The 23,899-nt window shown below is 40.9% G+C and overlaps 2 protein-coding genes across 3 annotated transcripts in view; both read left to right on the forward strand.

Annotated features, from left to right (window-relative positions):
• Nucleotides 1-9,270, forward strand: part of ERCC6 (ERCC excision repair 6, chromatin remodeling factor) — a 49,277-nt gene extending 40,007 nt beyond the window's left edge. For both annotated transcript variants that reach the window (XM_071563323.1, XM_071563324.1), the window contains exons 17-21: nucleotides 1,727-1,872; nucleotides 1,952-2,656; nucleotides 3,244-3,445; nucleotides 3,763-3,841; nucleotides 4,257-9,270. In XM_071563323.1, the coding sequence (XP_071419424.1) occupies nucleotides 1,727-1,872; nucleotides 1,952-2,656; nucleotides 3,244-3,445; nucleotides 3,763-3,841; nucleotides 4,257-4,685 (1,561 nt within the window). In that variant the 3' untranslated portion in view covers nucleotides 4,686-9,270. The remainder of the gene's footprint in view (nucleotides 1-1,726; nucleotides 1,873-1,951; nucleotides 2,657-3,243; nucleotides 3,446-3,762; nucleotides 3,842-4,256) is intronic.
• A 4,178-nt stretch (nucleotides 9,271-13,448) lies between these two features.
• Nucleotides 13,449-18,750, forward strand: LOC139675774 (bone morphogenetic protein 2-like). The gene is made up of 5 exons (XM_071563853.1): nucleotides 13,449-13,877; nucleotides 13,959-14,098; nucleotides 14,834-14,950; nucleotides 16,131-16,332; nucleotides 18,005-18,750. Exons 1-5 carry the CDS (start codon nucleotides 13,589-13,591, stop codon nucleotides 18,451-18,453), a joined length of 1,197 nt encoding a protein of 398 aa, XP_071419954.1. The 5' UTR covers nucleotides 13,449-13,588; the 3' UTR covers nucleotides 18,454-18,750.
• The last annotated feature ends 5,149 nt before the right edge of the window (nucleotides 18,751-23,899 follow it).

Here is a 23,899-nt window from a genome sequence, read left to right on the forward strand (position 1 = left end):
ACAGAAAACTTCTTAAAATTCTCCTGAGAAATGGACCTTCTTCTAGTATTTGACTCCCAGCTGCAGGGCTGTACTGCTCCCTCTCAGCTCCAAGACCCACCTGTTAAACATACCTTAACAGTCTTCCAGCAGCATATCCAGAATTCGCTGTAAAAGAGAGTATGAGGCATAAACAGAAAAAAATTAGCACCTTACTCAGAACATGAGACTCAACAAGTCTGAAGTGCAAATTCAAATCAACAAGTTCTTTATATTCTTCTTGGGATATATCAAGATGTATGTAGTACATACATCCATTTACTGCTGTGCAATCTCAATTTGATTTTAGTCCCATGTCATTCCAAAGTGAAAGAATCAAATCCAAATAACCACCAGTCATATTCATGTTATTTATTCTAAAATGTAGCTAAAGTCTTTAAAGTGCTTGTATTTTGAAATCAAGGAAATGATTTTGGTTTCCTTTCCCATTCCTCTTTCTCAGTAGTTGGCTTCACTCACATGAATTCCAAATGAATGTACATAGAAATTCTCTGTCTAGGCATTATTCTTCCGAACTGAAATATCCTCTTGAAAAACTCAGATGAATGAAAAGCTCTAAATAATGAAATGCCCACACTTATTGAATGCCTTTTTTAATCTGTTTTGCCACATGGACACAGAGCATCCGCTGTTGGTTGGCTTGCTTTCCTCTGGCATACAATGCTTGAGCAACAGTGACTGCTTCAAGGAACTGGACTCTTAACAGTCAGGACAGCCAACAAAAATTCATTTATTTCCATAACAATGCAATGGACTGTGACCTTTAAGCAGTTGTCTTTTCTCTTTGCCTGTGTTTTCTTCCCTGCAGATACGTGATCATCATCGCAGGAAGCTATGAAGTTCAGATAGTCCTTAAAACTGTGAAGTCTTCTGGTAGATACAGTGCAGTAGCTGGCACCTGTGTTTAAACTTACTTTTCAAGAACTGGATTTAAAAGTAGTTTCCCCGCTTAATGTCAGCAGAGCCAAAACCATGTTTAAAAACAGTTCTAGAGAACTGATTGCCAGTTTTATTTAGGGATGTGTTTTCTGTAGAGAAAAAAATAACTTTGCCTCCAGACACTGTGTAGTACAAATATGGCATAGAAGTAGTTTTACCAATACTAGTAGACTTTTTGCAGTTTAGTTCTCTCACAAATTTGTTCCTTTTAGTCCTTTGCAGCTGGGCTCTCTTTTTCCCTTCCTCTTAACCATAAGTATGATTTCCCTTTTCAGTAGCTGTCATCCAGTCATCACAGTCAGACTGAACTATTCTGTTGCTTTTGGTCCCTCCAATCAATGTAAAATGTTGTCATTTTAACAAGCTCTTGTTTTTCTTTCAGGATCTTTCTGATGGTTTTATTGTAACATATGGAAGCTTTCAATTTTAATGGACCCAAAATATTCTAGCTGTGAAATTATTTATTGCTCAGTTAAGGGATGCCTCGTAGGACATCTCAGGATGGTGGTTACCTGTTGTGTTATGGGGTTGTTGCAAAATAATAAATCCCTATGTTTAACAATTCACTTGGTTGTTTGAAAGTTACCAACTCAAGATTGTTTTGGAAACTAACATAATCTTCCCACTGCTTAATTGTTCTGCAGGGTAATATTTGTGCTTATACAGTTTTCTGTTTAAGTACTGTATTCAGTACTTAAACATAGCTAGACATTGTTTCATGCACAAAGTACTTTCTTTTTCTTTTTAGACAAATCTTCAAACAGTTTTTAACAAACAGAGTGCTGAAAGACCCTAAGCAGAATCGCTTCTTCAAATCCAATGACCTTTATGAACTTTTTACTCTGAACAGCCCAGATGCATCTCAGGGGACAGAAACAAGTGCAATTTTTGCAGGTACATGGTTTTTTCTGTTTGTTTTGAAGAAAAAATGTCAGTGTTTGTTAAGTGGATACTAATTTCATTCTTCCCTCAGGTACTGGTTCAGATGTTCAAGTCCCAAAGCCATCTCATAATGGTACTTCTAAATGTGATCTCCATCATGCAGAAAGCAGCTCACACAAGAAGAGCAAGTCCTCCAATTCCTATTCAACCACACACATGAAAGATTCTTCTTCTGAAGCAATAGACAGAAGTGAGGAAACCAAAGGAAATCTGGAATCCTTTGACCAAAATAGCTATGCAAAAGATAATGCACAAGCTATTACTGATACAAACTCAGTGAATAAGTGCAAGGAGGAACATTTGGAAAATGATGACAAATCTATGTCCCAGTTGTTGCCACACAATGCAGGACCTTCAGAGAATGCCAAATGTCTGACTGCCGTGGTGGCTGATGAAGTACGTGGAACAGCTAATGCGAATGGCAAGGCAGATTTTAGCCTTACTTGTGATGCAACTGGCTCCTGGGAAAGGCAGGATGCTAAAACTGAAGATGGGCAGTTAGATAATAATCATTATAAATGTATCTCAAAAACAAAGCACAGGGTGGATGTGCTGCCACATGAGAGCCACAAAGATAAGTTTAAGAAGAAACATCACAAAGATGCCAAATTTGAAGGAAAGCGCATTCCTCATCTAGTGAAACAAAAGCAATACAGAAGGGAGGACAGTGAAGAGAAGGAGAAAGACTCAAAGAAAAATGATGATTATGTCTTGCAGAAACTGTTCAAAAAATCAGGTAACAGTTCTTGTTTAGCTTCTGACTTTTTAAACAGAGGTATATAAAACCTATGCAAGTGAGGGAAAGAGCAATTCTGTTACTCTGATCATGAAAGTCACAATACAAAACTTGTTCATTATGTTGCTGTAGTGAAACCTTAAAACGTTCATAATTTAAGTGCCGCAGTTATAAATGTGCTAATTACCTTGGCACAAACAGTTCGGATAGATCTGCCCTTGTGGATGTAGAAGTAATGCAGTGTTTCTCCTGGAAATAAGGATGTAATCAACTTTCATTTACACAAGGGTTTTACTTCTGTCTGTCCTGTCCATAACAACGGAAATGATCAATTTACCCACATAATTGCCAGGTCTGTTGTGAATAATGACCTCATCAGCACACCAGAAGTGATTTGCTGTCAGATTGATCACTTAACTCATATAGAAGGGGGTTCTCTCATTAGAAATTACTGTACTGATATCCTTAATATAATCAGCATGAAAAAGGAAAAGTGTTACTGTGGCATTCACTTAAAAAGTCAGTATTTCATTTTCATGTAAATTAGCAGATGTTCTCCTTCACCTTTTGTATCTTCTGGTTTTTAGGGGTACACAGTGTTATGAAGCATGATGCCATTATGGAAGCTTCCAGCGCAGATCATGTGCTGGAGGAAGCAGAAGCAAGTAGAGTGGCCCAGAATGCCCTGAGAGCCTTAAAAATCTCTCGTCAGCAATGTTTAGGAGCTGCTTCCGGTGTTCCAACCTGGACGGGCAGGAGTGGTCTTTCTGGTGCACCTTCAGGAATCAAGTAAGTTTATTTCTTGTGCTGCTTTTCCAGAAACAGAAGACTGAGTTGGGATGTTAAGCATTTATCTTTTTTTGCACTTGGTATTTGCAGTAACGGGTATCAAAGTGGTGTTCATGTTTTATATTGAAGGCATATTACAAGCCAAGTTAGTCCATTCTGAAGTGCAAAGAAATCAGTATTGTTGCACCATAGGACAGAAAACTTAGGAGAGGGCTCTTGAGAACCCTAAAATGCAAATCCAGTGTGTCTTTGAAAAAACTATACAAGTCATTTTGAGAAGGATGTTTGATGGAGTTAATTCTTTTGTGGGTTTTTAGGAGTCGGTTTGGTCAAAAAAGAAACTCTATGCTGCTTTCTTCACACTCCACTTGTGCATCACCTGCAAAGAAGCACAAGGTAAGACATATTTCTGTTTTAATAGCTGATATATGTCAAATGTTATGATTTATGAAACAAATCTGATATATACTGTAGATATCTGATACAATTTGTTGTATGATTATGTAGAATTCTAGATTTTTTAGTCACCTCTGGCTTCGATTTTTCATGTTTTATTGAAGTCTAATTGGATACAACAGTCAAAAATTGCACCATGGTCTTACCTGTCTCAAGACCAGAAGTGCTTTTCGTTCACTTCCTAAGTTCTAAAGTTGAGACCAGGATACATCACCTCTTTATTGTGTATTTCAGATGACTGAGTTCTGAGTGGTCATGTTTGTTGTTTAAGTCTAAACAACAGGCAGATTTTGTGTAACAGATTCTGCAGATCTCAAAATACAACTTCCTCCATAGTCTGTATGTTTATTTGCAGGATGCAGATACAATAAAGAAACAAAATATACAGAAGTGTAGTTCCAGTGAGCACTTCGATGGAAAATCCGGAGAATTGTCATCCAGTGCTCTAGACTCCTCATCTTTATTAGCTAAGATGAGGGCAAGAAACCACCTTATTTTACCACAACAGACAAGGAATGAGGGAGATGAGAATCATCAGCCAGCACCCACCCCAGTCCAGGATTCAACGGAATATGATGAACTGCTTGTGGATTTACGTAACTTCATAGCGTTCCAGGCCCGTGTGGACGGTGAGGCCAGCACTCAGGAATTACTGCAGGAATTTGAGTCCAAACTGCCTGCAGCACACTCCTGTGTCTTTAGAGAACTTCTCCGCAATATCTGCACCTTTCACAGGAGCCCAAACGGTGAAGGTGTCTGGAGGCTAAAGCCAGAATTTCGATGACCTTAGACAAGCAAAGACACCTCTTTGTCCGCTTGGCCACCATTCTCTTCTCAAAGACTTACTGTATTCATGAACTAATGGCTTGAACAGCCAGTAGTGCAGGACTTGTTGCAGCCTTAGAGCTAACTTAATTTCTGATCTACACTATTTATATGAAAGTGTCATCTACCTCATAGATGAAACAATACAAAACATAAGCACCTTTTCTTTAAAAGAAAACTTAATATAAATGGGATTAAGAACATAATACTGACCTTTTTTTACAGTAAGAATCATGGATGTTGCCATGAGTTGTAAGACTTTGATTTCTGTGAAATTCCAGAAAACTTCTTCCTTGATTTCCTGTTTGTTACTTGAATGGTCATGGAGCACACAATATACTATTAAAAAAAAAGGAGGGTGAGGGAGGTGATAGTAGTCAGCATGAGAGATTCTTTTGTACTGAGAAGTGCATCAGGATCATTGTATGAGACTTTGATCATTAGTGAGAAATTTGGTTTAATGATGGTGCGTGCTTCTGTTGTTGCCAGTATCTAGCATATGCAGTATAACATATCCCTAACTTGGAAAATAATTCTACTACCATGGAGGTTTAATTATAAAAAATGGGAAGCCTGACAGGATATTAAATTAACTGACAATTGATAATTATGGAAGGCTTACTAAATTCCAGAACACCCACTTACACCATAATCGGCAGTTCGGTTACATTCCCACAGTCCCAAACACCACTGGCGAGTGCTTGTTACTGTACTTCTTACCACTGAGGTGACAGTAACTGTTTGTCCAGGTTGTGGACTGATAATTGATGTTTCATTAAATGTTCATGTGCTTCACTGTGATTATGTCCCAGACTTTCCAGTTCCCTCCTTGCACTTAAGATTTTATAGCTTGACATAGACTGGGGTCAGAGGGGGATGGTGTCACTGTATTTTACTAAACATCACTACTTTCAGACAAAGACATAGTTGGAGCATATACAGAAGTTACAGGTTATACCTCTTCTATAGATAGGGAAAATCTCAAAACTTCTTGACAGTTGAGTAAGTTCCAATACCCAATTTTCTTCCAAGGAAGGAAGAATTGGATCATTTGTAGCAAATCCGAGTATAACATTTGGTCTGTCTTCAAGGTACTTGTGTGCTACACAAGGAAGCTTAAAGGGGGAAAATATGGGTAGATTTTGTGAAGAAAACCACATTGTTGCAGCAAAATTAAATTACTGTATGACTTAAGCTAGGAACAGTTAAATATGCCAAGTGTCCTTTCTATCTCTAAGTTATTAAGAAAAGAGAAAGACAACCTTCTTTTAGTTTTTTACTTACTGTGAAATTGTTTTCTTTACTTCAAGTAAAAGTACAAATATTTAAATATGAATGGTGAAGCAAGAATACAAACTGTTACTTTCTTCTTGTAAAAAAAAGCCTTTAGGAGACTTCCAATGGCTTTTCCTCTTGCATTTGCTCAGTGATAAAGGATCTGTAGAAATTTGTAAGAAGTGATGCTTCACTGTCTCAGTAACTGTCTTTTCAGAGACTGGAATTGGACAGGGCGGACAATTCAAGAATCTGTTTTCGTATTGGTATTTGAAGGTGGGATTATTGCACCTTTTCCTGGCATCTCTTTTTTGATCCTGTTTACATTCCCTCTTTCAAGAGAAAGATGAAGGTAATAATTTAGGCTGTAGATCTATTGATAGGACTTGAAATGGATCAGAAAAAGAGTAAAAACAAACGTATTTTGCTGTTCTTTTCAAAGCTATAGGGAATTTGAATTAGTTGGGATTTTATGTCCCCCTGCATCTCTACTTGCCTCAAGAACAAACCAGAAATTCAGCAGTCAAAGCTGCTGTTGCCACCTTCTGCTAGTTTTGGTGTCCTGTTTTATTTGCTACTCTCAACCTTAAAGACATAGTTCCTGTAACTACAGAGAGTTTGCAGCTTCTCAGTGATCCATTTATGTAAATAGACTTGCATATACATTTTATAAATCTTTGGCTTTTATGTACTTATTAAAAAAGGAAAAACAAAAGTGTGTTCTAGAAGTCTTTGGGCACAGGGGAAGAGTGGGAGCAGGGCACCATCTTTTCATGTGTAGTGTGGCACTGACCAAATGATTTGTATCATCATTAATTATATTTCCATTTTTCATACAATTTCAGATTATGCTTCCTAGCAACTAGTCTTTTTCTAGTACTAGAGTTTGTTGAAAATGTTTAATAGACTAAATTAGTATAACACTCGAAAAATATGAGTAGTTAAAAGTGTATGTGATTAAACATCTACAGGGTGATTTATGAGTAAAAGTTTTTCTGGAACATAATACAGCTGCTATGCATTTTAAAGTAGAAGAGGTTTTTTCAGAATAATCCTACTTTATTCCATAAAACATTATCTGATTTTTGTTTGTTTAGCTTTACCTGTGTAAATTGAATTTCTTTCATATCTTCGTAGAATATCTGAAGCAATTCCTGACTAATGATACTGCATAGTAAACAAATTTATATTTTAGGTGTCTGTTTCCAAGTACTCAATACCACAGTTGGCAGTTGCTACTTTATTTGTGCATGATTCCAAAAATTATTCATGTAGAATGCTTGTGATTTTATATTATCTCAGTAAAAAGGGGATAAAGAACAATCAAAGTGCAGATGTTAATTTAGGAATCAAGTTAAAACATTGTCTTAATAAGGGAAGACATTTCAGCATGGAACAGTGAGTACAATCTTTAATTTAAAAAAGCATACAACAAGGAACTACTGAAAATTTCTTCCCTGTAAAGATGCTAAAAGCTGAGCACCATTCTGCTCCAAACATGTCATGCCGATGTAGACGATGGGACCTACCATTCATGCAGCTGAACAGACAAATGCAATTGATTCTAGAAAGCTAAACAGCAAAAACTTTGATTGTTCTGTAAGCAGTTATGGGGACTGTGTACACTGGGTAAAAGCTGCTGCATTGATGTTTTAACAGCAGAAGTTAAAACTTATCATTGTTCCTTCTGGTTTCAAACCATATTTGTAAAAGGGGTGTGTGTAAAAAAGACTTCTTGTGTATTAAGGTGTTTTCTCCCCCTCCCCCCATTCCATCCTGCTTTTACATTATTCCATCTGTTCATCCTTTTACTGAAGAAATAGCCAAACCACATATCTATGGTATAAAAGCTGAATTCTGACCTAGAGAAAAGAGACTGCTGGAGGCTGTAGGCCTTTGACTCTTCTGGACAGTAATGACTCACCACAAAAGAAACATTAGTAAGATGCTGAATGGTGTTTTGGTTTGAATACTTTGGCAAAATGCCAAGTATAAAACAAGGACAAAGCTTTCTCCCCCAACCCAGCCGAGAAAAGGGAATAAAAAAAACCACCCTGGACACTTGAACTAGTTGTTTACACAAAAAAGGGAAAATTAAAAGTAGACTACAATATGACACACACCCACAAAAGTTAGAAATAACAAACAAGAAAACTCAATCTCCTGGGGGACGGACCCAAGCAGAAGGGAGACTAAGAATGAACATTTTACTTTGCTGTAGATAACAGTGGTGAGATGGTGCTGGGTCTGGTCCTCCCGTCCCTCCCAGGACAGCACAGTGTGTCCTACCGGGACCACAGCCGTGAGGAACTGAACTAAGCCCCTCTGCACCTGCTTTTGTATTTGAGATGATGTTAGAATATTGTGTGGATCCCACTGGCCAGTGGAAGCAGCTCTCAGCTGGCCTGACCCAGCTCAAGTAAGCTGATAATCTGAGGAGTACTCTAAAAGCCTAAGTTTAGGCTTACACTTACTCAAACCCAGGACAAATGGTTAGATTGATAGAAATGGTGATAAAAAATGGAGAGGAGTATTTTTAAATTCCTAACTTCAGTTTGTGGCTCAGTCTCTTCTGAAAAGGCTGTGCAATGTGGAGAATTGAGTCTGCTGCAGGTAAGAAACGTTACTCTCCCAAAGGAAGTTGTACAGAAATGGGCTTTTACATCTGCAAGTTTTGGGTTCAGATGACAGTCATCTATAGATTATAGTTGTACTTAAATGATAAAGTCAACTTTGCTTTTGATTCAAAGATTGGTTGATTTTTACTGTCTTCTGGTAGTGCAATTCTCTGTCTTTAAAGAAGCTACAACAGAAGGGACCAGACTTTCAAAATTACTTGATGGGATTTTTGTTCATAAAATGTTTCACATTTGGGAAGACTGAGCAGATACACAAAATCTGTTAAGTATGCAGTGATATACTGTGTAATTTGGAAAATAAGGTAATTGATGGGGAAGGTGGAAATTTTCCAATAGATTTTTAAATGTTACACATTGAGATCTATCAAAAAAATACAAATGGTATTACCATACTTTTTCAGTGACAAAGATTATCCAGGCATGCATCGGTTTACTAGAAAGAGCAGTGTGAAAGTTATTGTTATAGGATGTATCCTTCAGGGAAAGCTGTCACAGGAAACAGTAACTAAAGGAATTAATTTGACAAAACAACCTTAGAGAAAACAGTAACTTGATTAATGTTTGTTCTTTTCTTTTTCTCCAACATTAAATAATTTTATTTTTAAAAGAAGAAACTGAGTAGATAATTAAACTGGTGAGATAGTATCTGACTTGGATTCTTTTTGCATATTCTGTGATTCCTATGTAAAATCTAGTAATTACAGTTCAGGCAGTTTTCTCTCTTGGATGGAGGAGGTGTTGAGGAACAGCCATATCTCAGTGATTCAGCAAGGAAGGATGATGCAGTGTGTCTTATGCTGGTGGTGGCTGTGTTTTCTCAAAGGGTATATAAAGATGGTGAAAAAAATTAAATGTGCAGAGGCCCCATAGCAACTTTATCCAAATTTGGCATACTGTCAGTGTATGGGCCAAATAATTGCTTATTTCCTTCCTAGTTTTTCCTCATGTTTTAAGTTAGGTAACATGGATGTTGAGATGATTTAAAAGTGTGGATTAATCTACCTGTTTGGTCTTTTAGAAGCAGGAATGTCTAGATTCTCCTGCTATAAACCTCTGGGTGATGTTGGATGTGGCACTGTTGTGCTGCATTGGTTTCTCCATCTGAGGGGTACAGCCATCTGGGAAGGCACTATATCTTCCAGGTTTTTCAAAAATCCTTCAGGAAACTATAGCACAGTATAAAGAAGTCCTGGTTGGAAAAACATAGGTAATATGGCATCTTATTGTATAGATTATTAATTCAGCAACTCTAATTTATAAAACTATCAACAAAATTGCTGAGAGTCCAGTTTTTGAAGGGCTTGCATAGGGCACATGTCTAGGAGTCAGGATATTCTGGCAAGTCTGCACTTGGGAGTTATCTCCTCTGGGAGAGGTATTTATGTATTAGATACATGGTAAAAACCCTCTCTGCTACTTAGGGCCATTTACAATTTCCCTGATCAAACATTCAAGCTAAATGCTGAATATATGCTTACTAACTCAGTGGCTCTCCATCTACCCAGCTCTCAAGGGATTGCTATTCTAGGCTCTGGGGTGATGTCACCACTCCTACTTCCCAGTTTCACTGATGTGGTACAGCCTTGTGCCTTCAGCTGAGACACAGAAGATGAAGCTTTCCTTAGTAATTCTTAACTTTTGTTGATGGCCCTGTTTTTTCTGCCTCTGCTACCACTAAGAGAAGTCTGATGTCTTTCATGCAAGGGCATTTCTTTTTGAAATGGGCTTATGACAGCTGCTATGAAGTGAATGAAACACCTTGTGTTCTTACTCCATGCCTGGAAATCCCAGGGAAGACTGCAGTACCTCATTGCTGCCTTCAGGGAGTGGAAAACTAATCTTTGTCTTTTTTTACCTGAAACAATAGATCTGTTGAGAGTCACTAAACTAGGAACTACAGAACCTGCACAGAAAACGTGCAAAGTGTCAGGCAGCCGTGTTGAGAAAGAAGCAACTTCCAGCCTGCTCTATCCACTAATTCTTATTGTTTGTGCCACCATGAAACTAATGGGAGAATGGAGCGTATATTCTGAGCTGAGCTATTAATTTATGAATGACAGGGTTGGACTTACCTTCAAGTCCAAGCTTGCTAAGGTTCTGAAATGCACAGTGAAGGCTCCTAAGTAAATTTTGTTCTGCCCACTGATGATACCATGCAATAACCATGGTTTTTCAATATTGTCATCCCACAGTAATTACAATGGCATCAAAGAGGATGTGGCAGGCCATATAATAAATCCCACTGTCATAACTGAAAGCCAGATAATTATGAACTCTTCAGACTCTCCAAGCTGCTTATCCAGTCATTTGAGATAAAGAATTGAAGACAATGCCATGCTGAACTCTGGAGAACTCACACAAATTTTTAAGTTGTTAACTATCATAGTTCCCTATGGATTCCCAGCTTTTCTGGGGCTCCCAAAGCCACACTGCTCACAACATGTAAGTTGAGAGAACCTATTTTTATTGTACAGAACAGGGAGGTTGAAGCCTTGCACTAATTGCAAACCAGTACGTAGTATCATCAGAGGAGCTATGACCAACTCCTGCATCAGGCTTACATAAGTGGTGAGTCATGCAGTCTTAGGAAAGAATAGGGAGAGAAGTTTTCATTATGTTGTTTGGCTAATCAGAAATATGAAAATAAAAGAACACAGCACTCAGTGGGTTATGTTTGGCTAACTACACTGGAATTTCTGCAGTTGTACTACTATTGAGGCATTTTGTTGTTCGTGGTCCCAGCTTATATTAAACAGGATTTTTTTCATAGATCTTTTCCTCTAGGGCAGAGTTAAGGTAGTTTGGGAACCCTAGCTATGTGTTTCCAGACATTAATGTCTGGAAGCAGCACCATGAGAGTAAAACTTAAGGTATAGCCTAGGGAGGGTACTGGAAGTAAATGAGGAGACCCAAGAGCAGGGTTGGGGTTTGTGAGGATAAGCATGTGAAGAAGCAGTAAAGTGAAAGGAAAGCTTTTAGGATGACTAAAAAACAGTCTAGAGATGATTTCTCATATCTTACCAGTCTCTTTCCATGCTTTCAGGCAGATAGCTGAATGGATATTACTTCATACAGCACTGTTGTTAGCCATGAGCTGAGATGCATACAGCCCTTAGAAAACAACTGGAGAGTTTTGACGATCAAGGTTGGCTGAAGCTTTTTGTGAAACAGATCTCTTTTTACACTGGTCTGATTAACCCATCACTGCTTCTCATTTTCCTCCTTTAGTCTTCTGCACCTCATGTGGCAAACTGGATCAGGAGGCTTGTCTCCTGGTGCAAAAACCCCAAAAAACAAACAGAAAAACATAAACCACAAAACCCCCCATATCATTAATAACAATCCATACATTTTTTTTTAATGTGGCCACAACAGCTAAAGGCTGGAATGAGTGACAGTGAGAGAGTCTGGAGCTGAAGACCTGTGTGGCCAAGTGCTAAGGAACTTCAGTACCAGAGCCTCAGAAGATGAGTGATTCCTGTGCCAGAGCTGTTTAAACAATCCAAATTAAACTTTTTTTTTTCAAGTGGCTAATTTGGGACCACTTGGAGCTGTAGCCTCTTTGTCTCCACCTTATTTTCCTGTGGGTCCACATGATTGCTCAGTGCAAGTACTCCTAACAGTGTATGCCTAAGCAGAGGAGCCAGTAGACATTTCTACCTGTCCCACAACCTACCTCCCACTGCTTTCCCACCTGGAAAGTGCAGTGCAACACAAGCAGAACAGGCACTACTGCACAAACCATCAGGAATGTATAACTGCTTCTCTGTAAGTTGCCAGACTGCCTTCAAAAGGACGAGTATGCAGGATGTAGGGTTTGGGTGGGTTTGTTTTGGGAATTTGATTTTGGGGTTTGTGGGATTTTCGTTAGAGTTTTTTTGTGGGGATGGGGTGGAATCTTCTTCATCAACGAATGGGTGGGGGGAAAAGTAAATTATTGAAAGCTGGTTGACTCTGGGTTCATTTAAGCCTTAAAATAGCTCTTCAGAATGTGTATGCCTCCTCCAATACCTAAGTACTTCGAAGCTTCGCTGCTCTTGCTGCACTACAGTGGCAGAACCCGGGGCTGTCCCTGACCCCTCCCGCTGGAGCTCCAGGGCCGGGTGGGAGCCTCGGGTGGCCGCGTGTTCTGTCCCGCAGTGCTGCGGGTTCGTTCTGTCCTGTACCGTCAGGTTCTGTCCCGCACCTGCAGGTTCTGTCCCGCAGTGCCGCCTGTTCTGTCCCTCACCCCCGGGTTCTGTCCCGCAGTGCCGCGGGTTCTGTCCCGCACCCGCAGGTTCTGTCCCTCACCCGCGGGTTCTGTCCCGCAGTGCCGCCTGTTCTGTCCCGCACCCGCAGGTTCTGTCCCTCACCCGCGGGTTCTGTCCCTCACCCGCGGGTTCTGTCCCGCAGTGCCGCCTGTTCTGTCCCGCACCCGCAGGTTCTGTCCCTCACCCGCGGGTTCTGTCCCTCACCCGCGGGTTCTGTCCCGCAGTGCGGCGGCGCTCGAGATTCCGAACGCTGGGAAGGACCGAACCTCACGCCCGTGTCCCACTCCACCTTTTATTGCTGCGGAACAACAGGAAACAGCACCTGGGCTCAGCAATGCCCAAATCAAAGCATTTTTAGGGGCGAGGGGAGAAGGGGAAAGTAGATTTGAAGGACAGAATTCTCACAAGTGCGTTGTTCTCAGCAGACACCTGCATTCCCCCGGCAGTCAGAGCCCCCTGAGCCTGGCGGCGGCCCCTCTGATGTCAACGAGCGCACGGAGCTGCCCCATTGAGCCTTTAATAGCCCCTGATGGCCAGAGCCCGGCACGGCCGCCCTTGCCCGGGGCCTCGGGCGCATCCCCGGCGCTCGGCGGACTCTGCTGGCCGCGCTCATCCTGGCCGGGCCGGCGCAAGGATCGCAGCCCCCTTCGCGCCCGCGGGGCAGCCAAGGCGGTCTCGCCGAGCCCGCTGCGACGTCCATGGCGGCCCGCCCGCCGTGCCTGTGGCTGTGCCTGGCCGGGCTGCTGAGCCTGCGGGCGGCGAGCGCCCTGCCCCTGGCCCCCGGCCCGCGGGACGAGGTGCAGGCGGCGGCCTTGCAGAGACTGCGGGAGGTCTTCGACATCGAGGAGCTGCCGCCCGACGTACTGCCCCGCAAGAAGCCGCCGCAGTTCATGGTGGATCTCTTCAACAAGGTGTCCGACGCCAGCGGCATCACCCGCGCCCCGGGGCTGCTGCAGGGCGACGTGGTGCGCAGCTTCGAGGACCGAGGTGGGCCGGGGGGCAATGCCCGACGGGGCATGGCTGGGGCTGCGGCGCCGGGCGCTGTTCCGAAAGAATGGCCCTTTCCAGTTCACGCGGACCAGCACCACTTCTACTTCGACATCAGCACGATGGAGAAGGGCGAGCAGATGCTGAAAGCAGAGTTCAGGGTCTTCAAGCTCAAGATGGCACGTGTGTCCAGAAGGTCCGGCGTGAAACACTTCTGCAAAGTAAGTGGGGAAATAAGTAAACACTCAAGTGTGCTGTCGTTGTCACTAATACTGAAAATGAGAAGTCCATCTACATACCACAAAAACCTCCTTTATTTTTATTTGTGTTTGATTGCCGTCCTCACTTGTTCTTTGCCTCCAGCATGCAATGAAGTAACACAAGGTTTTGACTGGGGCAGTATGCTGCCCTTAGTGCTGTGGCAGTGAGCTTTCCCTAAAGATACCAATGTCAGACCTATCCCAAATCATACCGTACTTTTCCGGGATTTGAGATGTTTCCAAATTCGAATCGAAATTTATCTGCCTGATCTGTTCTGAAAAATAATAGTAGCAACCAGGGATTCGTAGGAAAACAGGGTAGATAAGGATTCTGACATTGAGCCTATCTGTTTCTCTTGCAAAGAGCACGATGTGACTTTTTATAAACCTGAAGACAAAGATATGAAGGAATAGAAGATTTTGATAGTATCAAGTGTTCAAAATAGAATAGGGACGGTCAAGATATTTTTCTGTAGTATCAAACAGTTTGGTATCCTGCCTCTGAACGCATCTAGAAGTAGATGTACGTAGTGATAATTGTTTTTCCGTTAAACTGTTCAAAACCTTGTTTCGAATGATGGTACAGATTTACAGCTATGATATGGCAGGAATGTGCATAATCTTCATCTTTCTTGTTTTTCTGGAAGAACAATTGGATTAATTTCTTCCTGTTTTTGTTATATTGCTGTTATTAAGGTGGAAGTGTATGAGCTCTTGGAGAGTGGAAGTAAGCCGCAGAAAAAACATCTTATTGCATCAAGATTATTGTCCCTGTACACAGAAGGTTGGGAAGTCTTCAGTGTCACGCAGACAGTAAGCAGAGAAGTCTGACTTCATTTTATTCTAAATCTCTTAAGGTGACACTCAGCTTGTAACTCCAGCATTGCCATTATGCTGGGGTTGGTGATCAACTCAATCTGAAGGACAGTAGCAGAGGGAGAAGGTTTCTCTCTACGCTTAAAAGTACACCTGGTGCTACCTGAATTAAAGGAGTAGTGTTTATGTGCTGCTAACAGCACAGGCACGGTGAGAATTGAGTAACCCAAACCGAATGGATGGAGGCACATTAGGCCAAGTATGTCACTGTGATTACAAACTGTTAGTCCTTAGACTGCCAAAGGATTTGACATTGATTGTGCACCAAGAGTAGGTTTTCATCTTTCGTTCTGACAACATCTGTATAGAGCAGTGTGCTTTTACGTTGTGTTTCTGGAATATATCATGGTTGGACTGCTTTTCCTTTACCTTCCCCTACATCCATGAACTGTAACAGTAACAGTAGGTTAGCAAAATCAAAAACAAGAAAAAAACCCCAAAAGCAAACGGAACCAAACAAACAAACAAAAAAGAGAGAGTCAAACATGATTTGTAGCATACAGTTTTTTGGTTTAAAACTGTACTCTGTGACAGTCCTTTTTGTTGCCTAAGCTTTATGATCAGACTGAACAGCATCCTTGGATGATTGGTCGAATTGCATCTTAGGTCATTATATTCCTGCTTGAGAATTACCTGGCTTTATCTATTGTGTAATTATAACAATTAGATAAGTAAACTTGCTTTTTTGCAACTTAATTTCTTCAAATGCCACGTTTGTTAGATTTAAGGAGTCTTACCGGTATGGAAAGTCTGGAGAGTTTGTATTTCTCTGTTGAGATAGCTATGAAAAATAAATTTCTGGTGAAAGTCAGAGAGTATTTAATATTAAATCCTACACTCATGTATTCACTGGTAAATTCTCTGAAATTAATTATCCTTCTGTAAATATATGTTTGAGGAATGCATATGCTATTTGGTATTTTTAAGTGCTGAATTACTGATTTAAATATTAAACTCAATGGAGTCTTAGCTACAGTTATCTCATTTGTCATAATGTATGTCCTTTCTTTCTCATAGCTTGTTGTCTGTTCCCTTTTCCTAATATAAACATTATTTAATCATAACGCTATAATAAGAACATTGAAACAGTATTTTTTCATTTCCCTCTCATTATCAGGTTTCCAAGTGGGTTGGAAACAGCAGCTCCAACCGTGGCTTTTTGATAACTACAACACATACATTCAACAACAGAATTGAGCACAACCTGGTTAAGTTTGCCAAGAGCCAGCACACATTGCAGCAGAGTAGAAATGCCCTCCTTATCCTCTTCACTAAGAGTAACAAACGGAAGTCTCCCAGCTTTGTACCGTTTTCCACAAGTAAGTTCACTCGACTTTTAGAATATGAACTGCCTGTTCATCTTCTCTTACCTCCTGCTACCTCATGTATACTTAACCTCAGTTATTTACTTGCAGTGTTGAACAGGGTTGAAGGTCAACTTTATCAGTGATCAGAGTTTGATTTGATAGTGGTTGACAATAGATCAACCCAGCATCTTAACTTGCCTCTCCTCTCAGAAAAAACAGGGTTTGCAGAAAGTATTAGTAAAGCCTAAGGGGAATATGGTTTATTTTGGTGGTTTTGTTTTTGTTTTGTTTTTTTTTTGGGGGGGGGGGCGGGGGGGCGGGGAGTGTTCTATTTTGTAAGTACTATTTATCTTATTTTTGTGGTGGTGAAATTTCCATGAAAATTGTCAGGTAGGTTTAGATTCAAATATTCAATGACCTGGAAAACTTCATGAAAATGCTGGTAAAGTATCTGTAAATAGAGTTATTATGTGTAATTTTCCAGAGTGACCAAGGTTGTTAAATAAGTAATTTGAACCTTACCATCCTTGGCTTGGTTTTTAAGCACCTATTTAACTCCAGTAACTAATTAGCATTGTGACTAAAGGCTGCTTTCATCAAAGACAACGCCCTTGTGCCTTAAATGACAAAACGTTGACTTACCTCTCCCACTGGTCTTCCTGTAAAACCAACTAAGACTGGATTTTAGGGCCTGATAAATGCAAAGAGCAAAAGCTGGGTGGAGGGGCAGAAGTAACAGCAGTTCTGGCTTTTCAGGCTTTTCTGGTAAACTATTGTATTTGCACATCAGAAACAAGCTAGGTAGGACTTGGATCAATATTTAGAAGTAGATAGTGAAATTGATTAAAAATAGAAATTAGGTTGCCATGGGTTTTTTTGCTTTCCAAAGGAAAATTAATAATGAAATCCTGGATCCCAATTTTATGAGCATTAAGCTCTGCATGGGATACTGTGCTAGAATTGAGAAACTCCCTAGACCTGCCTATTGCTTGTGGTCAGTGGCTGCACAGATTGTTCTTCTACATATTGGTGAGTTTCAGCTGCTGTCCATGAATCATGAGGTCTCCATGGATCTCAAGGCTCTTCAGAAGATACGTTAGAAAGCACCCTATTGTCAGTAGGCTTCGTTCTTTAGCAGAGTTCTGTAAACCTGGTGATGATTTTTTCAGATCAAAAAATAGAAACGTATATTTTTTTAAAATGTTACTTTACACATTACTAGGTTACTGCACACTCTGTTTTGCAAATGTATGGGTAGAGTTCCAGGGATAATACTGGAGAGAAAAAAGCTGTGATCTCCACCCTCTGTTAGCACTGCTCAGTGTAATGAGTGTTGTAGGAGTGGCTATATGAAGGCTGCTATATGATGACCAGATTCATCTGTGAAGAGGGACTGTGAAGTTCACAAAATGTATTTGGTAGATCATTGAGTTTTTCCTTGCTATTTCTGCTGAACTGGGACTTTTTTGGGATGAACTGAAATGCAAGATTTGGCAGGTTTGGAAATATGGCTGATATCTCAATTGAATACATATTCCTTGTGGTACTTTCACAGGTTTAAGTGTCATTTCAAAATCTACTCTGAAGGCCTTGATGTAGATTTATGGAATTGACTTTCATGCAGAATACTGTACTTAGGAAATGAATTTTGTTTGCGAAATATTAACACACAGCTCCCTTTCAGAATCAGAAATAAACCCTGCCAAAACTGATGCTTCACATGCGCCTCATGGAGCTAATGTCATGGAAAGCAGCAGTGCAAGTACAGGCAGAAGACCTCGAGCAGCCCCAGTCGCTTCTGCCAAAAGCCAGATAACAGCCTGTCATCGAAGGGAACTCTATGTAGACTTCCGTGCTATTGGCTGGTCAGGATGGATTATTTATCCAAGTGGATACAATGCCTTTCATTGTAGAGGATCCTGTCCCTTCCCTTTAGGGGAAAGTCTAAATGCAACAAATCATGCTACAGTTCAGTCCATCGTCCATACATTGAAACTGTCTCAAGATGTCAGCACACCCTGTTGTGTGCCAGATGAATTGAAGTCCCTCAATCTTCTCTACTTTGATGACAAAGAAAATGTGGTCCTTAAAAATTATAAAGACATGGTGGCAACAAGGTGTGGTTGTCATTAGCAGGAACTCTTTTTGCCTCCATTTGGTTTCAGTTTGGATTCAGTTCCCCACTTTTGCCACTGAAGATACCAAAGGAGATGACATTTCAGTTTACAGGGCAGGAGAGCCAGAAACTCATCTGTGCTTTAAATTCTTCTCACCATGGCTCTGTGGAAAGGTGGTTGGATTTTGAAGAGATGTGGACTTTAAGACCTCCATGGAGATCTCTTTGAGTGCCTGTACACCAGAGGATCTATTAAAATCAGAAGCTTGCTATGTGAAGGAGTTGAAACACATTAAGCTGACTGTTCAAATTAAGGTCTTGTTTTGTATATTAAGGTTCAGACTTTTCTGTGATTTAACAGGCATGGTATCCTGCCTCAATCCAGGATAGGGTGCAGGTGTCTCAGTAAGAGAACCTTATTCAGTTTTGGCTGCATGATCCCCTGGGGATGTACACTCATACATTGAGCTTTCAGGGTGCTTGCCTAGAGCTCATCTTGGAGGCCTCTATCACCTGCACATCATACATTGCTGGGAAATGCACTTCTTCACCTGTGCTTTATGCATCTCTACCAAATGCAGAGACCTTGTAAGTCCCCATGGCATTTGCTAGCCAGTCTGAGGGAATTCTGTCTGGGAACCAGCATATTTGGCTTCTGACTCATGGCTGCATGACTGAGGGTCAGCCAGTCCTGTAAAATTACTCTCTTTCACCCTGGTCTGCTGTGGCTGTTCATCTCTGTGGCACAGAGATTGCCTTTGTGTGTTTGCACAGTGGCTGTACAGTGTGATCCTAAGCTTGGCTCAGAATTCTCATAATTTAGTAGAAAGAAAGAACACCATTAAGCTCTGGAGGTCCATGAGAACATTCTGGATGCTGGCCTGGTCCAGTGTCTGAGGCAAGTTTGGTGGAACATACTGACTCCCTTCCATTCTTCCTTGAAGAATGGAACACAGCCTTGGAAGGGCCCCTCTGAAGTCTTTCACTCTTGCCACAGTTTCATGCCGGTTCCTCAGTCAATTCACTGAGTTGTCTTTAGCCTGGTTAGGTTTCTTGTCTCTGTTAATCCTTGAAGGAGGCTGATTTTTCATAGAAAATGACATCTCCCACGGGCAGAAACTTCATGGAGAATTTTTTTACTCCAATGAGACTGGAAAAAAAAATGTAATGTTTTATTTCTGTAAATACTGATGTCTATAAAAAATTTATTTTATTTAAAACCCAAACACTTGGGGTATATTAACTTAATCTGTAATATAAAATGTTAATTTTCAAATAAATGTAATGTGACATTGGTCTGGTTTGTATCTTCTATTTGAACCTCCTCCCTACAGTCCAATACTCTAAACCAAATACTTCTCCAGAAGAGAGGGCATTCAGAATGGCTTCAAGTGCGTACTGTATCAAGTCCTCTGATTCTGTGTCAAGAAGTATAATGGATAAGCAGAACAAACATATTTCCCTTCAGGGAGGATCCAGTAATTATTCCCGAAGTGAAAGCGTTTTGATCTTGGTATATGGTCACCTTAGTAAAGTGGAATGTAAATCTGGTAGCAAGGTGATTCTAACTGGTGCATCAGCCACACCCAGCCCTGGGAGTCAGTGCCATTGACAAGGAACCTAGGAAAGCATAAAGGGTCATAAAGGATCACATTTCACTTGTTTATTTCCCGGCCTGCTTTTTTTCACTTTTCCCTTTCCACTGCAGAATTATCTGTGGTGTTTCAAGTCTGTAGGAACCACACCTTGGGAGTGGGAAAATGTATCTACAATGAGTCCAGACAAGATCTCTCCTGAATGGGGACTTCAGCTGATACTACCTATGCTTCTTTTGGTAGAGACCCTAAGAACAGAAGCCAGAAGTTTTCACTGCCAAATACTGCTGGGAGAAGGACAGCATTTGTAGGCCGGCAGAGACAGTTTCTCTGTCCACCAAACGCATCTTCTGTCCATGCATGACAAATGCTACCAGTACCATCAGCTATGTATCAGCTTCATCCTTCACTGCTCAACCCAGAGAACTGTCCAGTTTTTCTGGGATATGTTAATGTGTTTCTTCTTGTTTCAGATACCAGTAAAAAAAATTCTATTGAAAAGCAAGTATGATTAATAAATAAGTGATGAGCATACTGAATATTAGCTAACACAGTGCTGCCCTACAATAGGTGAAATATGCACAAGCAAGCTAGGAGCACTCAGTAGTTTTGCACATTAAATTATTTTTTTCCTACACCACTCAACATAGTCTCATTATGCCCCATTAAACCCTGATAATTAAAACAAAATATATTGGAATTGTTTATCCTGGACTTTGTAAGGAAATGAGGTTCATAACAATGCCAAGGGAAAAATTTACACTACACCACAACTTATAATTAGAATAACAATTAAACACAGTAGGCTCCTTTTTTCCCCTTTTTTGTTTTGTTTTATTTTAGAATAAGAGTGGATTTAATTCTTATTCATTAACTGAAATATGTGATAGTTCCAAGATAAGAAATTCTGCACTTCAGAGTCTTGGTTAAATCAGAAAATGACATGATTAGGTGACATACCAGACAGCAACAGCTAGGGTTTTGGAGGGAATAAGAGTTACCTTCAGCATGGCCAGTCTGCAAAAGGATTGCTGACTCAAAATGTTCATTGTTATACCATGTTGCATCGCAACAGCAGCAGGAGGAAGCAAGGCTAGTAGTAAACCTTGTTGTGATACACTGTACCAAGACTAGCAAGCTGTCCCTTTGGAGCTGTCCCTGTAAAGAGTAGAAAAAAAAAGGAATGAGTGCAGTTTATACGCAGGGTCTCACCAAGACCTTCACACATCAGGAAATGAAATTTGGAATTATACAAAGAGTCACATGTTAAACCAAGAACCTTGCATCCTCTCTGCCCTGCCTCCAGCTTCAAGCCTCACGGAGGGCACAGCCACAGCAGACGAAAGGCTGCCTGGGCTGGAGGCAGAGTGGCCTTTAGCCATTCACTGTGGAACATCTGGACAGCACTCAGCTCTGCAGCTCAAGAACTGCTGGCCCAGATCTCTGACAGCTTAAGGGACTGTGCATCCTCTCCACAGCAAGGGATTAGTGTGATGCTCCCCTAGTAAATAATGCAGTTTATGTTTTCTACCCATAGTAACATGAACAGCAGGATTCCAAAGGAAGAAAGACTCAATGTGTTGGAAGATAATTCAACCCCATGGTAAAGCTGTAGGGTTATGCTCAGCCCCATGACAAAGTGTTTGGCCCAGTTTTGGAACTAAAGTGGTCCAGGCGTAAGAGGTATGTGCAGTCACACTGTACTGCTTAAGGTGGGAGGCCACTAAGCCTGGTCCTGACAACACTGCAGTGAGATGGCAGTGGGGTCTTGGTATGTTGTGGTAGAGAGCTAACAGTAAAGAGCACAAATTCACAAGAGTGGTTTCCTGTTTGTAGAAATGTTTAAGGAATTTCTCTGGTGCTCCTTTAACACGGTATAGATGATGGAAAGTACTTCTTGGTACTGAAACAGAAGGAGGGATATGCTGGAATTGTGTCCTGGGGTGGGTAAGACAGAAGGCATGGGCTTGGGGAAATTGGTCTGGGACGGTTTCTTTTTATGGGGAAGATAACTTAAATGTGCCTGTCCTGGGGAAGTTCGGACACAGCAGTGCTGTAAGCAACTGAAAAGCCTCTGCTCTACTCTGTCTGCTCTGCAGGCTTGAAAATGTTCGGTGTGAGGCATCTGTCAGAAATGCTCGATGTTTATTCCTGACTGCCTCGGGTAGTTACTATGTTTCCTGCTCTCCGTGTAGGAATTGGGGCAATTGCTTAAAAGACCCATGGAGGATGGTATTTATTCATAGTCCTGGATCTTGCTTCCTGGAAAGAGAGGGGTGGCTGGGTGCCTGAGATAAATTCCAGGGCCTTCTCACAGATACCGAACCTTCCGGACTATCACCAGTCTCTTTCACTTCACACATGCCAATACATATACGCAAATCCATGTATATATGCGGATTCTTTCTTATGTACACACCCATAGACATATGCATTCATGTCCAGAGGCTCCTGGTTCACCCCAAAGGATAGTGCAACTTATCAGTAACCAAGGTGGAGTGCTCGGGCTAATTTGAGAACTTTGCCACATCCCGAGGGTGCATTTCAATGCCTTTGTGCAAAAGTATGTCACACCTAGTCCACTTCACACCTTCTGGCCTGGAGTGCAGCTCACCTCTAAAGAGAGTAGTTAGCAGCTGTGAATTTGCCTTTCCTTTGGTGAATGAGACAATTGTACATTAAAGCAGCTAATAAAATGTTTTCCTTCTTCCTACTAGGTTTGTTGCTAAAAGCCATTCACAGAATAAGGGGGACTGCTAACTTTCCATTGTCACAGGATGTCTGCAGCTGTAGATTCATGCAGATACTGAGCTAGATCAGAGCCTGTTGTGTTTTGGAAAACAAAAGCTGCAGGTTTTGCCTGGGAAAGTGACCTGATACTGAGAAGTGATTGACTTGTAACTGAAACCACGATTTGGTGATGCTGTAAGTCTAGGCCTTGTGAGACAGAGCAGCATTATGGCTTAAAACTCACTACACTCATTCAGACCTGCTTGCACAAATCTTGCTTGGTTAACTATCAGGTTAAATGGAATTATCAGGCAGCCTAAAACCGGTGTTAAGAATCAGTATAGCCTCTGTATTGTGATGCACATATTAATCAATGGTTTGTCTATGTCAAATTCTCTACTAAATATGCTGAGCCAGTAGTGGTGTCCAAGCAACTGTGTACTCAAAAGCCAAAGACAAAAAGAAAAAAAAAAAGCATAATTTTCCAAAAACACGTCTAAAATTCTTGGTGTTAAATCGGACCAAGCATTGGGTCATCTTTCCTGATAGTAAAAGCCCTATGGCCTAAAGCACTGCTGTGAATAAACTATCACAATTTTAAGAATAAACAGTAAACTCTGAGTCTTCACTGCTGCTCCCAGGATTCCCATTTTACTACTGCAGTTCAGACTGTAAGTGGAAAATGTCAAGGTTTTAGTGGTTCAGAATTAGATTTAGAACAGTTGGTGATGCAAGAAAGAGAACTGAGTAACAGAAGTTGAAACTGATTTTGTGCTGAGAGACAGACTTTTGCTGTTAAGAGTTGACACCACCATCACTGTTTAGAAAAAATATCCAGAAGTAAATATATTAATTACCCCACTCGATATCTAACTTAACTAGATCAACCAATACCTACTGAGAATTGTTTCAGTTTATTTATTAAAATTTATGCTTTTTATACACAAAAAGAAGAGGATTGTACACCATGTTGAGGGAATGGAAGAAGTTATTTAGTTTACCATTTGTAAAATACTCTTGTCCCTGGTTTATCTGAAATACTCAAAAATAGCAGGCTGGAAAGGGCCTCTTGATGTCACCTTTATCCAGCTTTCTGGTCAAAGCAGTGTTGACTTCAAAGTCATAGCAGGGTGACCAT

The sequence above is a fragment of the Pithys albifrons genome, chromosome 9 (genome assembly GCF_047495875.1).
Source record: "Pithys albifrons albifrons isolate INPA30051 chromosome 9, PitAlb_v1, whole genome shotgun sequence".
Lineage (NCBI taxonomy): Eukaryota > Metazoa > Chordata > Aves > Passeriformes > Thamnophilidae > Pithys > Pithys albifrons.